This window comes from Stegodyphus dumicola, chromosome 5, assembly GCF_044657685.1.
Source record: "Stegodyphus dumicola isolate Sdum_Otavi_A_Nest chromosome 5, ASM4465768v1".
In the NCBI taxonomy this organism is placed as follows: domain Eukaryota; kingdom Metazoa; phylum Arthropoda; class Arachnida; order Araneae; family Eresidae; genus Stegodyphus; species Stegodyphus dumicola.
The window spans coordinates 1719958-1737470 of NC_140772.1; the positions used below are offsets into that span (position 1 = coordinate 1719958).

A 17513-nucleotide genomic window follows, 5' to 3' on the forward strand; every position below is an offset into this window, starting at 1 on the left:
AATTCCAGGAAAAAAAAATCATTCCGAGTTTGAGCTTCTTCTTAGGGCTATTTGAATTAAGAATAACTGATTTATTATTCATATAAACCCAGAACCAGTGCCAGGGCTCGTATGGCCACGCCGAGTCGCAGAATTTAGGAACCACAGGCTGCATCAGGTGGTAAGATATCTAGCGCCAGCTGTCAATAAGACTTAAATATATGTGGGAATTTATTTATTCAGAACTCTGATAAGCCTTAAAAGCATGTGCAAGAAATAGACATAAGTATAATAAATAACTAAACTAATACAATTCAGGCTTAATTGTCACAGTGCGCAATAGAAGCGAGATAAAATTTAACGGAACAACTTGTCATTAGTCGCCAAGCGCATGATGCATAGCCAAATATGTATAGTGAAGGATAGCTAAATTTGATGATGATAGCCACTAATTCTAAAGGTTTTTGGATATTGCAAAACAAAGGTGAAATTTTACAATTAACAGATTTTTGTAAAGAAATTTAGAGAAGCAGTAATAAATGAAGATGATATAAAAGAAGTTTTTCATTGTGATGACAATGCTTCTCAATCATCAATCAATTAACGAATGGCGAAATCTGTAGTATGGTTCTAGATCCAGAAAATACCATGGTGATAGTGAAGAAATAGTGATAGATATAAGTGAAGAAAGAAAGTGATAGTGATAGTGAAGAAAGTGACAGAGAAGTTACTGAAAACGAGAAAATTTCGATTGACAAGTTAGTCGGAATTCTCGAAACAGCAGTTACAGGACTTCAACAATGTAACTGAACAAGAGATTATGCCTGTCTACAGAGTTAAAGAGAAAGTATTAGCACAAAAACAAAGCAACTTAAACAATTTACATTGAAAGAAATGTTTAATAAGATAAACAAATAAATATTAAGTTTAATTTTTTTTTAAAATTTTGATACCCTTTAGATCATAAATAGTTCATTATTTCATAAATCGTGATTTCATATTTTTAATTTTATAATTTCTACATGCAGTCTTATTAGATTTAAACTGCTGTTCTAATATCTGGAAAAATCCCAAATCCAGAATCTCCGAAGTCCCAAAGAGTCCAGATTTCAAACTTTGTACTATATATATATATATGTGTGTGTGTGTGTGTGTGTGTGTGTATAGGCTGTTTTTTCTAAAGCTACTATAAATTTTGAGACTACAAAAATAACATTTAGCATACAAATGATGACTTTTTATTTGTGTTATAGATCTCACAAATTCATTAAAAAATATGCATTAAATTATGGTTTCCCCCAAAGCTGTCGTGATCACAAAAAATTTCAAATGATATAGAATTAAAGAAGACAAAGCATGTTCCAAATCTGAATGTTTTTGTTTCTTTTAAAGTGATTTCTGTTGCTATTTGAGGGATTATATTTGAGGGAAAAATACTATTATATTTGAGGGAAAAACATTTCACCAAAACATAAGGGTAGGGGACATAGTTGACAATATTCACTTCTCTTGGTTCTGAGAGTGTTCAAAATTATAGACATTTTTTATTTGAGATAAATTTTTTGCAGTGCTCTTTATTAATTAAAAATAATTATGTCTGACACTATTGTACACTGGTATGCAAAATTTAGTAACAAATTCATTTTTCAACATACAGCTGTGAAATTATTGATGAGGCTCTGAATTATTGATGAGTCATTGAAACCATTGCAGTTAGGACTGCTCATATCCGTCACTAAGGCTGTTTGGTTTGCTGTTGTCTGTCTTGATCAGACAATTGTGCTGTGCTACCTTGTACCAATGCCATTTAACGCCGTTTCTATTCATTCTATATGGTATGCAGCCTATGAATTTTTTTTTTTTTTCCCTGCTGTACTTTCTACATTCTTTAAATACTACATTATGCCTTTGTAGTATGAATTTCTTGTCTCCCAGTTGATTTTTTGTAGAACTGCAGCCAAAATTATAAACATTGCTTAAGTTTTGCACACTAATATGTTTGTGAATTAAAAAATAATAATGAGGCACCTGATTAATCATTTTTTCTTTGTTAGCTCTTGATTTGGTTTCTCTTTTACTTCCTTGAAGTAGTCCACACATTTTTTTCTGATATCAGTTATTGGAAAATTATAAATGCCTTATTGAGATTTTATGAAAACTTCATTTATTCATTTTGTTGCTGAAATTTACTGATTCTGTAATTCTCTGCTATCATTAAGAATTTACCGATGAACATGCTATGTTAGATATGTCATCATAGTATATAAACAATTATTTTGAGAAAAGATGTATTGAAATAAATTGATATATTAAATACAATTTCTAGAAATAATATTTAGTTGGAATTTTTCCTGTATTAGACTTAGCGGAGAGCTTAAAAGTCGAATCCAGGTTCCTTTCTTTCAGCTGTTCTTTCTAAAACTATCTAAAACTGAATTCTTAAATAACTGCCAAGATTTCAGTAATGCATGTATTTAAATTTTCATGTAAAGTCAGCTTTGACTGTGCATGTATGAGATGTTGGTGGATTTAATGGTTTTTTTTTTTTTTTTTTTGTGTGTGTGTGTGTTTGTTCCAACAGTTGCCTTGTGCTTAAATAAAGATAAATATGAAATTTATCGAGATAATTTTGAAAGGGCATACTTGGATGCAACAGAAGCTTACTATAAAGCAGAAGCTCCTCAGTATTTAAAAGAATATGGTGTTGTCAACTACATATGGTATGCTAATCAAAAATTAAAGGAGGAAGAGCAGCGAGCTGCTAAGTACCTTGAACTCTGTTCTACGTTACCAGTAAGGAATTTTTATAATGTATTCATGTTGTATTTTTGTAACGAATTCTCAGCACCCCTTTTTTAATAAACTGTTTAGTAATTTATATCGCAGTTGAAAAAGGTACATACGAAAAATTCCATGGACTTTTTTCACCCCCTTAAAAAAAAAAAAAAAGCAATTTTTTTGCCAGTAATGGAAAAGCCACTCTTCAAAAACATTTGGTTTTGTGTAATCTTGATCTTTAAACTAAAATTTAAAAAATTTTGTAAGTTCTTTTTTCCTACTCATTTCTTTTTCTCTTTTTTTGGGGGGGTCTTAGTTTAAGGGGGACTATTAAAACTTGAAACCTGCCCGCTACAAAGCAGATGCAGCAAAGTATTTAAAAAATATTAAATGTGAAATTAATGAAAAGTGGTAAGGGGCATGATACGGCACTTTAATACACTTGAAAACGTACAAGCAGTGGCATCACAATGTTCAGACTCGCAAAGGTACATGATGTGAGATTTCTGCTATTTAAATTTTGTATTCAGGTTCATCTAAGCTGGTTTCAAGATTTAGCGACTATTGAATGGGGAAAAGAACCATTAGATTCAAGTTACGAGAGAGTTATAAATTAGTACCTAGGAGAAGTTTGCGCACACAGCCATTTATCAAGACCAAAGAAAAAAATTGGATATGCTAACCATGTAGTTTAAAATTAATGAAAGCCTTTTAAGAAGGTAGAAAACCCGAGCAATGGATGTTGGGAAGAATTTGCTGGGAGAAAAACAAGTATTATATCATAAGAGTTCATAGTGAGAAAGTGACTACCCTTTTGCAAACAGTAAAAGAAAATATTGAAGAAGAATCTATGATTTATTCAGAAATGTGGAAGGGTTATATAACCTGATGAGTTAACAACTGCAAGATTTGAACATCTCGAAGTTAACCACCAATGTAATTTTGTAATGAATTCTAGAGTTTATACCAAAAACATTGAATGATCTGGGTTTCAGCTCAACTGCATAACAAAAACTCAATGGGGAAGCAACCACATGCTACCACTGAGATTCATCATATGGATGAATTTATTTAGTGTAGCTTTGTGGAGAAAAGGATACATTTGTTTCTGTCTTCAGTGCAATTAGAAATTTTTGGTCCATGCCAATGAGTATGCTTGGTGGGATTCTCTCCAACTTTTATGGTCAATGGAATTTTCTGTAAGTACCTTGAAAAATTGTTGTTTATTATGGAAAATTGTATACTTTAGTGTTTTGTATGTATAAGAGTGAAATATGAAAAATTTAACTGTAAGACTCGAAACTTTATCTTATAAAACAAAATATCAAATTCTAATTAAATGTTTTACTTTCTACAGGAACTTAGTATGAAGTTTCGTGTTAAAACCATTTCTATCAAATCCCCAAAATCACATTCCAGGATATGTTTAAATTTTAGGTTATCTACAGCATGCGTACATGAATTTAAAAGATGACCCTAGTTCTTAGGAGAGAAAGATTAATGATAATTATGACATGCAAGATGGTTTTTTTTGGAATGAGTAAGCAAAAAATGAGCAATAAGCTTTCAAATTAGAGGACAAATTTAAGAAAGGGCTGTCATTAATTCCCATGTCCTTCCTAATGCTTGCCACTGTCCCTTTCTATATGTATGAGATGATGTTAAATAGTGCAGTTATAATATAAAATTTTGCTGCACTGTACAAGAGATTATTGCTCATATATTTTACAACAAAAATGTTCTGAATTTTCAAATTCAGTCAATATGACTTTAAATGTTTACAAATGTAATAAATTACAGAAATTTAAGTGCTGAAGGATTTTATACATGTGCCTAAAATTTGAAATCTTAGAAGAAAAAGTGTATGCAAAGAAAATATGCTTATTTTTCCAAATATAAAGATTATGGAAAAAAAATCTACCTCGCTTTAAAAACATTCTGAAGACATATTTATAATTTTTTAATTTATGAGAAAAGCTATCTATTTTTTTACGAATATCACAAATTTTTGGCACAGATTTTTTTGACACAAACTCAGCATTTTATTTTACACTATGTCACAAAAAAATATATGCACCCAATGAGCCACAATCACTAAACTCAGCAGGAATGTAGTCTGGGAAGAGATGTGCAAATGATTTAAATTTCAACACCAATGACACGAGGTTGACATTTGAAATGCACAGCCGGGAGAGTTTAACAGCATGATTGCTTGTGCCGTAGGGCTATTTAAACAAGTCTGTTGACTTGGATGGATGGTATTGTGACTAGAGATGCCTCTGAAATGGAAAACCATTCGGAGATGACTAGCCGATGCTGGCAGGGCCGGATTTACATATAAGCTACACAAGCTATAGCTTAGGGCCTCCACTTTCTTGCCCCCCAAATTAAAGAATAATATATATAGTATTAAAATATATTATAACAGACTTATAAAGGGCCTCATATCTCAAATAGCTTAGGGCCTTATTAAGTCTAAATCTGGCTCAGGATGCTGGTATCGGCTGCCGACATCCATTGAGATGCCTACCACTGACCCCACATCAACTGAATTTTTGCCAGACTTGGGCAAGTCTTAGTGTGAAGAACTGGAAGTGTGTGATCTTCTTCAGTGATGAATCCTAATTCAGTCTGAATGCTGATGTATTGCACATGCATGTGGAGGTGGCCAGGCCAGCGGTCCGATCCTGCATTTGTTGTCGAGCAACATATGATGATGACAGAATGTGACAAGTGATTTGTTGGGACACACCATCACCTCTAGTCATCCTTCAGAATATTGTTACCACTTGGAGTTACGTGGAGGATATTTTGATGCTGGTTGTACTGTGTTATACTATCAAGTTGTCCAGGTGCCATTTATCAGCAAGAGAATGCTCATCTACATATTGTGTGATTCTCCCAACAACGTCTTCAATATGACATACTCCTGTGGCCTGTCAGGTCACCAGACCTCTCACCAGCAGAGCATGTTTAGGACATGCATGGAATCCTGTAATATTAGCGAATTAACTGCACATTTGTAAAGATTATGGCATGATCTTCTGCAGAGGTTCATAGGTGACGTACTTGGTTTGTTGCGACGCCATGTTTTGGCTTGTATAGCTGCCAGAGGTGGCTATACTACTTACTGATTTGTAACCTTTTTCATGCCATAACTTATTAATAAATGAGTTTTGTTTTGAATTTGTAATCACTTGTTTATCTCCTCAGACAGTACATGCCTGTTAAGTTTCATGATAGTAGTTTATTTCCTTCTCTGAGCATATATATATATATATATATTTTTTTTTTTTTTTTTTTTTTGTGAGAGTGTATATAACTAAATTGCTCCTTTAAATTTTTTACTGATATCACTATTAGAACTCTAAGGCTAGTTTTATGAATGTCATCAGCAAGAAATATCACACTGAAAAAGTTTCCCAGTATTTAATGTTCATTGCTTTGTTCTTTATATTCATGTAATTCAGGAAAGGTAGTTTGCAAACTGCTTTGAAATGTTAATTTTGATTGCTAAAATGTATGCAAAAATATTAAAAAAATTAAATAATATTAACGTAATGCTATTTTATGTGAAATTTTAAAAGTTATTCAAGGTTTCTTTAACTTATTAAAACCATTTCCTAATGTTTTCCATTTCCTAATAATTTTAGAGTATCAACAGTATGAAATGTCTCTTAATTCTAAAAAATATTAATAAAAATGAAATGGAACTTTTATTTTGCTGTCTTAACAAGCATTAAAATTTAAAATCATTGCTTTTTCCAAAACAAAATAAGACAGAACACACACACACAATCTGATCAAACATTTTTCAATTAATTCAAACTGTTTAGTATATATAACAAAAAGTTAAGTAATTCACAAATTGCTGTGAGATAACAAGAATTGCGTGAGTAATTCTAAAAAATTCTAACAAAAATTCTACTCAGTCAGTAATTCCACCAAACTTTGAGGGCAGTTGAAGACTGTGAAAATAGCTAGAGGAAGTGTTAGAGCAGGGTTCCCAACCCTATGCCTGTAGGCACCATGGTGCCTACCAATTGTTTAATGTGTGCCTGTCACTATACGATCACAATAAAAATGTTTTCTCATTTTTAATGAAATAGAAATTGCGTCCATCACAGATACAACAAGGTTGCCACGCTACCTGGAAAACCGAAAAAAGTCAGGGAAATCGAAAATTGACCAAAAAAGTCAGGGAAAAATCAGGGAATTTAACAATTTTAGTCAAAATTTGAAAAAAATTAGGGAATTTCATAACGGCAATCCCCCCAAAACTGATTTTCGCACCAATGTTGACAGTGATCACGTTCTTGGGGAATTATGTATTGCGTGCTTGTCATTCGGGCAGCTGGCATAGAGCCAATTTTTGCGGCGCTAACCAGATTGTCTTTCAGAAAGGCAAAGAAAGTTTCCAGTATCTTTGTTTCCAGTAACCTCTTGAATTCAGGGGCTCGCACAAAGAATCGTATGCACATGTGGAACGGAAGAAAGAGATGAAGTTATGCCTCGTGGTTAAGAGAGCACGTTTTTCTGTTAAAAAGTCTGGTAAGTTAAATTTTGTAATCTTTTACATCTTATTAATTTTTTTTAATGTATGTTTACGTAACACTCTATCGTATTTGCTTTTTAAAATGATAAGAATTCATGCAGTGCATTTTTAAAGTTAAAAGAAGTTTATTGTTGCTTTTTGAATCATATTTTGTGCAGTATTAAACAAATCAAATTGAACTGTTTAGCTTTTCAACATCGTTGGTGGCGTGTATTATGATTATTGGACTTTGAAATGATGCAAAAAAATCTGATACTTTATAATTTCATTAAAAAAATTGACTTTGTTTTGTAATTGGCAAAATATTCTTCTCCCCCCATTTTTTTTGGTTTTGTTTTGTTTTGTGTGTGTGTGTGTGTTCTGAATTCGGTTTTCCGTTGTTTCGATTTTTAAATAATTCGCATTTAAAATTTATTTTTGAGAAATAAACGACGATAAAACTTGTTGCCGAATTCAGAAACAAACAGTAAATATTAAAATGTTTGTCCCCTCTTTTTTTATACACTTCATGTTGTAAAAATCAGTAATCAATCCTGCTCTTGCTTGAAATTTCCAATTTTGCTGTGCCCTTCCTCCAAGCTCATACAAAACAAAATCTTTTAAACATTTTTTTTTTTTTTTTTATAAATGCCTTGTTATTTTGGAGTAAATTAAACAAAATAATAACAAGTTATCTTGACTAACCATTCAATATAACTATATTTGGCAAAATACCGTTAATTATTGTAATTCACTTTTTAATCTTCAATTAATTTATTTAAATGTTATTCATATCATTTAATGTTGCTTCATCCTTCTAAATTTATTTCTTATTAGTTAATACTTTCAAATTTCAGGCAATTTTCTGTGGCATACTCGTGAAACTAATTCTGGCAGTATGATAACATACCATTACGAAATCTAGTGCACATATTTTTAACTTATGTGTGTTGCTAAATAAGTATAAAATACTTGAATTTATTTAAAAATATTAAATAGATTTCTTTCTTTTTTTAGCTGCAAAATATCTGAAAAAAGACATTTTTTAATCTAGGTTGGGCAGATTCTAGTCTCAATCCTCAGTGGAATCCATGGTTGCAACCTATCGAATTAGCTCCTAACATGGCAAGATGCACGTATTGCCAACAAAATATGATGCTTAGTACCATGGGAAGGAAAGCAGTTACAAGCCACATAAACAGTGTAAAACATAAGAAAATCATTTTTGTGAAGATGAACTCTGAAAACTTAAAAAACTATTTCTCCATAGATAAAAGCAGTTCTGAAACACAGCAGTCTTCGGCACTAGTTGCTGAATCATCAAATTTAAACGCGTTCACACCTGAGGACAAAGTTTTTGCTGCGGAATTACTGTGGGCTATGAAATTTGTTTCTTCAGATGTTTCTTATAATGCATTTAATGCTGCTGCTGTTCTATTCCAGAAAGTGTTTGATGACAGCAATAAAGCTAAAGCTATGACCCTGGGACATACAAAAATGTCATATTTAGTGTCATTTGGTTTAGCTCCATACTTCAAAAAGATGCTCATTTCTGATCTTAGAACACTGAATTTGTAATTTGCTTCAATGAAGCATTAAATAGAATTGTCCAGAGAGGCAAAATGGATCTTTTTGTTAGATTTTGGGACAGTGCGAGGAATGAAGATACCTCACATCAATTTTTTGGGGACATGTATCTGCCAATGACCTTCTGAGAAGTTTCTTTGAGGGAACCTCAGAGCTAGATAAAAAGAAATTGCTGCAAGTATCATTGGATGGACCAAATGTCAATCTTAAATTCCTCAGAGATTTGAAAGAAAATTTAGCAAATAATGATGCCTGCCATGTATTACATATTGGGTCCTGTGGTTTGCATGTTGTTCATGGTGCCTTTAGAGCTGGCCATAAAGGTACTGACTGGAATTTAAGTGCATTATTTAAAAATATGCATAGAGTATGTAAAGACAGTCTTGCTTGGCAAGCAGACTATATTGCCATCACTAACTGTACAACTTTTCCGTTGAAGTTTTGTGAAGTAAAATGGTGTGAAAACATACCTGTTGCTGAGAGAGCTATTGATATTTTTCATCATGTCAAAAAATATGTAGAATCATCCGAACTACCAAAAACTGTGTCATTCAAAAGACTGAGAGAAGCTGTTAAAGATAAGCTACTTTTGGCAAAAATCTCATTTTTTATTTCGGTTGCAGGAGTTAATTTACATCCATTTCTAAAGTCATTTCAGACAGCTGATCCTTTGTGCCCTTTTCTATATACAACTTTCCATAGTATGCTAAGTCATCTTCTCTCCAAATTTGTCAAAAGAGATATACTGCGAGAGGCAAAAGCTCCTGAAAAACTGATAAATATAGATATTCTGGATGAAAACATTTATTGTAATGTTGCAGATATAGATGGGGGTATTGCTGCTGGTGCGAGTTTAGCTAAAAGTGGAGTATCTGATCTTAACAAAAGAGAATTCAGAACTCGGTGCAGAACATTTTTGGTTAAGCTGGTATAAAAAATATTTGAAAGAAGCCCATTGAAATATAGCTTAGTTAAATACATTTCTTCATTAGATCCTAAGCTCATTACGTCTAATGAATTTTTATGTGAGAAAAGGATGGAGAGGTTATTGCATATAATATATGAAAGTGAATGGATAAATTCCACAGTTTCAGATAAATCAAAAATGCAGTTTAAAGAATTATTATTCAGAAGTAAGGGTGTTTGGAAAGACACTTTTACTAATTATGCTTCAATGTGACTTGATCACTTTTATAAGGATTTGATTAATAACTCAGATTTTAAAGAACTTTGGAGTGTTGTAAAACTAGTTCTAATTTTATCACATGGCAATTCCACAGTAGAAAGTGGATTTTCAGTTAATAATGATATGTTGGTGAAAAATCTGCAGGAAAATTCTTTAACAGCAGTGCAAACTGTTTATGATGCTATAAAAGTAAATGGAGGTGTGATTAATATTAATGTAACTCCTTATATGTTATGATATGCCAGATCTGCTCGTGGTGCATATCACCGAGCACTCGAAGACAAAAAACTGTGTGATAATAAACATAAAAAATACTATTAGACAAAAGGAACAAGGCACAGATTAAAATTTTGGAGTCAAAAAAACAAAAATTGAGCAGAGATGTTTCTTCAATTGACTTGCAAATTGCAAAGTTAAAACAAGAAATCTAATTTGGTGCTTATTTTTCATTAGTATTTTTTCTATTAGTGTTTTGTTTAAATATATTAAATGTCATATTTTTAATTCTAATAAATATTTTTCATTTAACATATATTATGTATGCTTATATTAACAGTTTTGCATAAAAAATGCTTTTTTAACCTTTCAGAATTTAGCAAGTGTTGAAATATCACTGAGGTGATTGTTTGCCAATTATATATTATTTAATAGGATAGATATAAATGGGCCCCGCACTGCCATTTTGTGAACAATAACTTCCATTCCAGAATTTATGTATAATACTTTTTAATATCATTCATGACATAATTTTATTACAATTAATGGTGGAGAAAATCTTATGTTTAAAAGTTCATACATTGCATTGAAAAATCAATGAATTTCATTTCTGGTTTTGGTTTAGATGGAATGCATTGTACTTATTTAATTTCTTTTGTAAATGAAAGTTATTGGGGAAAATGGAAAATAACTCCTATTGTAGTCATAATAGTAATGTTTTGGTAATATACTTTATATATATGTATATAAGTCATATGCAGTTAGCAAATTTTTGTGTTATCAAGTGGCACCACAATTAATTTACCTTTAGCACAACAAATGCACACTACATGGATAGACTGGAATTTTCTTAAAAACACTCCTGGAAAACCTGAAAAAGGGAGGGAATTTCGTTCTCCTGTTTGAGTGGCAACCCTGATACCAGCACAAAACAAAATGCAACCAATCTTTTTTTTTTACGTGCATGTAATATTAACTCTTTCCAACTATAATTCACCTTGAAAAAATAAATGGTGCCCACCATCCAACAGATATTGTAGAATGTGCTGTTAGGGACAGAGAGGTTGGGGACCCTGTGTTACAGGAATTTATAGTGTCTGGGTATTAGCTCATAATTGCCAATACACCACATTGCCAACAATCAGTTGGCATTTTGGGGCAATGAAATGTCTTTTTGATATAAGCAAATTAATCAGTTTTTAATTAATTGATTAATTATTTTTAATTTCCTACACATATTATCTGACAATTAGATTACAAAATTGTATCACTCTAACACCACAGGTTATCTGTCTCTCCATATGAAGTCGTTTAAATAAGGCAAATGACATCTTTCAAACCAGTTCCCAATTCTTATTCCAATACTTTGATGACAATTTTGTTAACACTATTTCTATTATTCAACCATTGTTACGTGCAGTTTCATTTTAGGAACATTGGAAGACTCGTAAATTTTTAGCAAAATAGAACGGGCCAGAAAATAATGGATTGCTTTTGATTAGTATCTCTATAAATCTAGTAAATACATGATATGAAATGCAGTAAAAATTATCTAGATAAGTGCTAGTATTTAATTAATTTGAAGTTGACATTAAATGGTAAACAAAAGAAGCCATCTTTATCCTGTATTAAACCCTCTCCTTCAAGAAGAGAGAGCATATTAAGCAGGAAAGGAAAAGAAAGAGAAAACTTATGTGTTTCTAAACTCTGTTTCTTTAAAATGTGCACTTCAAGATCTTAGTGGACCTTCCTTCATTCATGATTTTAATTTATGTTGTCTTCATTGTATATAAAGGATTAGGGAATTTTAGAAAATTAGCGAACTCGGCAGTCTTTGCAGTAGTTGTTACCATGATTATAAGGCTAGTTAAAAAGGGAAATATTTCCTTAAAGTGACTAAAGTAACAGTCTTTAGAAGAATACAAATACATTCACTATTGGTCATACAGTTATTATCCCAATGCAGTAACTGTACGTTTCTACCCCCATTTTGATGGAGCACATCCCAAAGGTTTCAAAAGGTCTTCCACTCTTCTTTTGCCACCAAACTACTGAAGATTACTTTCAGCTTGCCAGTATTTTGAGTGCTCTCCACGCCACATAGACGCTGACAAACATCAGTGCCTTCTCCAAAATTAGAACCTATGCCCATCAGTACAGCAGACAGTGTCACTGTCCACTACGCTAATCAGGGCAACTTAGGAAATACAAAAAAATTTCTAGAGCTGGCATAACACTTACATGGAAAGGACACATGTATCATTATTGGTGTTTACCAAAAGGTATTGATTTATGTCAAAGTACTAAATATATATTAGGTTAGCTATGGTTGTGAAGCCTCTTTTTTACATTTCTAAAGATAGGATTGATTGTGAGTGTTAAATCATATTCTGACATTATGGACTGATGTTTGCAAGTGAGTTTCACTTTAGTTTCCTCAAAGCTCACTTTGGCAGTGCATGTTTTGTGGATGATGCAGACACTGAGCAAGAAATCTTTATATGATTGCAACATAATGCAAAAAAATTTTGATGCAGTAAGTATTGGGACTTTTATGCACTGATTGAATGAGCTTTGATGTGAGTGGAGTTAATGTTGAAAAACAAAACTGATTGCTACATCAGTATATCATGCAGTTTTATTTTTATAATAATAGAATTTGTTTCTATAGCAGCAGAATTTGAAGAGTTTTATTCATTAACTAGTCTTCCTATGTAGCTTATTTTGTTCTTTTAATACATATTTAATCTGTCTGTTATCCAGTTTTATTTTAAATGCAGAATTAATAAATGTTTCTTTATTGCTAGTTTACCAGATGCATTGTAGATTTGCTTGTTACAACATTTCAAGAAGTTATTTTAGCAGAATGTCCAGCAATGATAAAAAATCATGAGGCAGAAAGTAAGTCTTGTTAAACTTACTTAGTTTAAAATTTAGTTTTAAAATTCATGTTAAGTAAGTTTAACAAGACTTACTTAACATGAATTTTAAAACTTTATTATCTGCATGTAGGTAAAAGCTTATTAGTTAACTGTTATCGTAATTTTGATAGCAGACAAGTGAGTTGAAAATTATTTTTTAGAAAAGGGCTGTTGTTTGTAAAAATATAATACATTATTCTTTAGTTTTTAATATTACTCTTTAATTTACATTATTCTTTAGTTTTTTAAATTCTTTAGTTTTAAAGAATGAAAATTTTGTGGATGTTTTTCTTTCTTCCAATTTCATTGTTTATTCTGTAGTTTTTAATTTAAAAGGGAATTGCATTTCAGAGCTTCAGTTGATGTTCAAATTGATGGACAAAGCTTCAGATGGTATTAGTCCTATGCTAAGAGATTTAGAGCATTATATTATTAGTGAAGGTTTAGCTGAAATGAAGGCTGCTGCACCCATTATTACTCAGGTATTTATGTTGTGTAATTAATTGCATTATGTATTAATATTTGATAATGTTAAGCTCATTCGTATGGAATTTGACTCATAATTTATATGATTAATTAAGTGAAAAGAGTTATGGAAATTTTGGGAGAGAAGTTCCTGTTCCAATATTCTTTTTGAAATTAGTTAATTCAGATATTAGTTTCTAGCTATAGTATTGTATTCTATATCTTTTACTGATGGGATGAAATATTTTACTTAACTTACATTTTTTTTCAGAGTCTTTAATGATGATACCTTTTACAGTGCTTTTCAGTCAAAATAATGGCAGTATTTGAAATTTCCTTCAGAATTGCTAAAGAAATAGGAAGTTATCAAATTACATTAATCTAGTGCTAAACAAAGAAACAACCCATCCCTAATTCCTAGAAACTGTGGATTTGGTGTGAAAATCCCTGCATGTCAATTCTTTGGGGGAAGAAATAGGGATAATGTAATAAGACCAATTATTATATCCCACACCAAACACTGGCAATTTTTCTACTTCTGTTGGCCATCTGAGGAAACCTCCAATATTTTGCATCGAAAGCTGTTTGGATCAGTTCTTTGGGAAAGGATTTCAAGTTACATTTATCTAAGCTAGAAATAATATATGTAAATCAGAAATTAAAAAACAAAAGAAAAAAAAAAGATTAATTTGTATGTAGGAAAATTGATAGATAAGGAGGCTGAAAATCAGTTAAATTTATATTGCTTTTATCCATGCATTAGTCATGATTGATTTATCATATTTTATGCTCTAAGTTAGTGTTTCTCAAACTTGTTTGGGTCACTGCCTTGAGTTTTTTGTGTTGATAAGGCCATTCTCTATCCTTTTTGTACATGATATATATATATATATATATATATATATATATATACTATATATACACACACATGTGTATGTGTATATATATGTATAAGTAAGAATGTTTATTATTATTGAGTGAGCTATGGAATTACACGAGGTGAGACCAAAAAGTAAGGTGACTGATGTCATAGTAATAACTGTATTATATATTTGCATATAAATACCAGAATATTATATATTTACATATAAATACCATTACATGTAAAATATTATATATTTGCATATAAATACCTTGTCAGAAGTGTATTGTAGGTGGCGGGATCTAGTTCCCGCTGTCTACAATACACTTCTGACAATGTTCATACAAGTTCTGGAAACTTTATAGTTTCTAGAAACTATCTAGAAACTTTATAGTTTAGTCCTTTGAGACTGTGTTAAGTTCCTTGGTAACAGCAGCTTGAATGTCTGAGATGCTTGAAAATCGGTGTCCCTTTAGTGCCAATTTCAGTCATGGAAAGAGAAAAAAGTCTGCTGGCACAAGATCAGGGGAATAAGGAGGGTGAAATAACTCCGTAACCTTTTGCTGCACGAGGAACCATCTAACACACATTGCAGTATGAGGGCGTGCACTATCATGCAACAGAAACCACTTGCTTGATGCAGGGAGATGGGGCCGAACACAACGAATGTGAGCCAGGAGGTGCTTCATAACATTTCAATAAAATTCACCTTTAACTGTTTGACCTTCCAGTATGTATTCTTTATTGATAATTCCCTGTGCTTTGAAAAAGGTAATCAACATTGTCTTAACCTTTGATTTTTTGGAGTGAAACTTTCTTGATTTCGGCGATAAGGGAGTGCACCATTCCATGCTTTGGCGTTTCATGTTTGGATCATACACAAAACACCACGTTTCATCTCTTGTGACGATTGATTGTAAAAATGTGTCATCTTTATCTTCTGCATTGATCAAGTCGCCACAGGAGTCCAATCGCTGCTGTTTTTGTTCATCGCTTAAGTAATGAGGGACAAACGTCGCACAAAGTTTTTGTTTACCCAAATCCTGCATCAATATTGTTCAGAAGATTTCATGAGGACGATTCAATTTGTTTGCCATTATTCGGATGGACAAACTGCGATCTTGCAGCAATAACTTCCTAACTCTTTTAACATTTGCTGTCAGTCTGCTCATCATTGGTCTTCCACTGCGATGTCATCCTCCATGCTTTCACAGCCTTCACGGAAAAGTTTGAACCACTGAAATACTATCTTGTGAGATAAAGTGTCTTCACTATACACACTTCGAAGCATTTCCAAGGTTCATGTAGCAATTTTACCCATTTTAAAACAGAATTTCATTATTGTTTTCTGGTAAATTGTGCAATGCACTAACACTTTTCAGGTTTAAGTGACTGCACAAACAAACAGGAAACAAGAAACTTGACTGACTCTGAATTTCAAATGACCCTGAACTTCAATGTTGCGTACCAAATATCGTAATGTGCATGTGTCAGGTCATCGGCTGTTCTCATTTTTGAAAGGAGGGGTGAGTCACTTTTTGGTCTCACCTTGTATATTAACTTACATAATTCCTTAAATATTCCAAATTTTTAGTAGTTTCAGGCCTACCTAACTCTGCACAAATATAAGGAACCAAACTACCTAATGAAAATATATTTGGTATAAATTAACTATTTGAAACTAATAAATTTTTGTATGTTTGAGAGCTGTGATCCCCAATGGCTATAGTCACAGTCATCTCTGTTTAAATTTTTTTTTGTGAACTAAAAAACCTTTTAACAGGTATTGGAGTTGTTAAAAAATATGAGAGTATTGTAAATCATTGTCTTTCTTTGTATACAGATTTACAATAGTGTATGTCATTGTAATTTATATAGCTATTTGTATTTATGTGTTTATAACTTGGTTTTACATATTTTTGTGTTGTTGCTTATTTGTATTTATTTATTTTATGCCTTTTGTAAGGTAATTTTATGCTTTTTTATTATGTTTTTTTTTAATCTAGGATTTGTGGCTGCTTTATGTGTTAGTCTTTAAATTTATGTATTATTTTGTAGCAATTTAACTTCTAAATCAATTGATGTGGCAGTATTAAGGATATCTCTTGTAGAACTGGAGATACAGCAAAATTCCTTTTACTTGGCCTTAGTGCTAATTTTTGTCACTAAGTTGATGACATTTAACAATTTTCACCAACTTCCATGGCATTTTGGAAAATACGTTTTTTAAACTGTACACAGATGAGTGAAAAGTAGATACTGTATTCTTCAAAATAAGTTTGAAACTAGTACTTGAATGTGCAGACAAAGTAATAGAAACTGTATTTCAGACAGAATTGGTGACTATATGTGTAGCAATGACTCATATAAGTACCAAGATGCATAAAAACTTGCATATACTTTAATTACATGTCTAGTCTGCCACCTATAAAAGAAATGCAGCTATCCTCTTATCAAGAAAATGCAAAAACTGTATATATCTACAATCCCCCACTATAGTAGCTTCCCACTGTATAGTTAGAAACAGAGCTGCAGACAGAGCAGTCAGACAAGCAGAAATGGATGCAAATATTTCCAGGTATTCCAATTCCACTGCCTGCAACATGTCATGAAATGTAAATTCATTTTATTTTAATTACAAAATGGCAGCAGAGTGGGAACTGTAATACTGGTTGCAAAACTCACAAAAATTTTTCCAGAAATGACCAGCACATTAATAAGTAAAAAACCCTACTAGCTGTGACTTATTTACCATGTATTGGAGTCACCACCATTGCAGTCTCAGAGAAGATATCTGCTGTTATGAAGATATTTTTTTATATAAATCATTGTATTTTTAAATCTATACATACATTTATTTATTTGTCAGTTTAGAAATCCAACAGTGAACAGTCATATCTCTTGGATTGAAAACACAGTTAATAATAAGAAAGATCAAACCTGCTTTAGGCATTCTAAAACTGGCAGTGGCCTTACTAGGGAAAA

General features: G+C 31.9%; 1 protein-coding gene across 1 annotated transcript in view; it reads left to right on the forward strand.

Moving 5' to 3' along the window:
- LOC146997009 (cullin-5-like) overlaps positions 1-17513 on the forward strand; it is a 197686-nt gene that overhangs the window by 129998 nt on the left and 50175 nt on the right. The window contains exons 5-8 of the mRNA XM_085816432.1: positions 2561-2758; positions 5624-5649; positions 13088-13181; positions 13553-13683. Of these exons, the coding sequence (XP_085672558.1) occupies positions 2561-2758; positions 5624-5649; positions 13088-13181; positions 13553-13683 (449 nt within the window). The remainder of the gene's footprint in view (positions 1-2560; positions 2759-5623; positions 5650-13087; positions 13182-13552; positions 13684-17513) is intronic.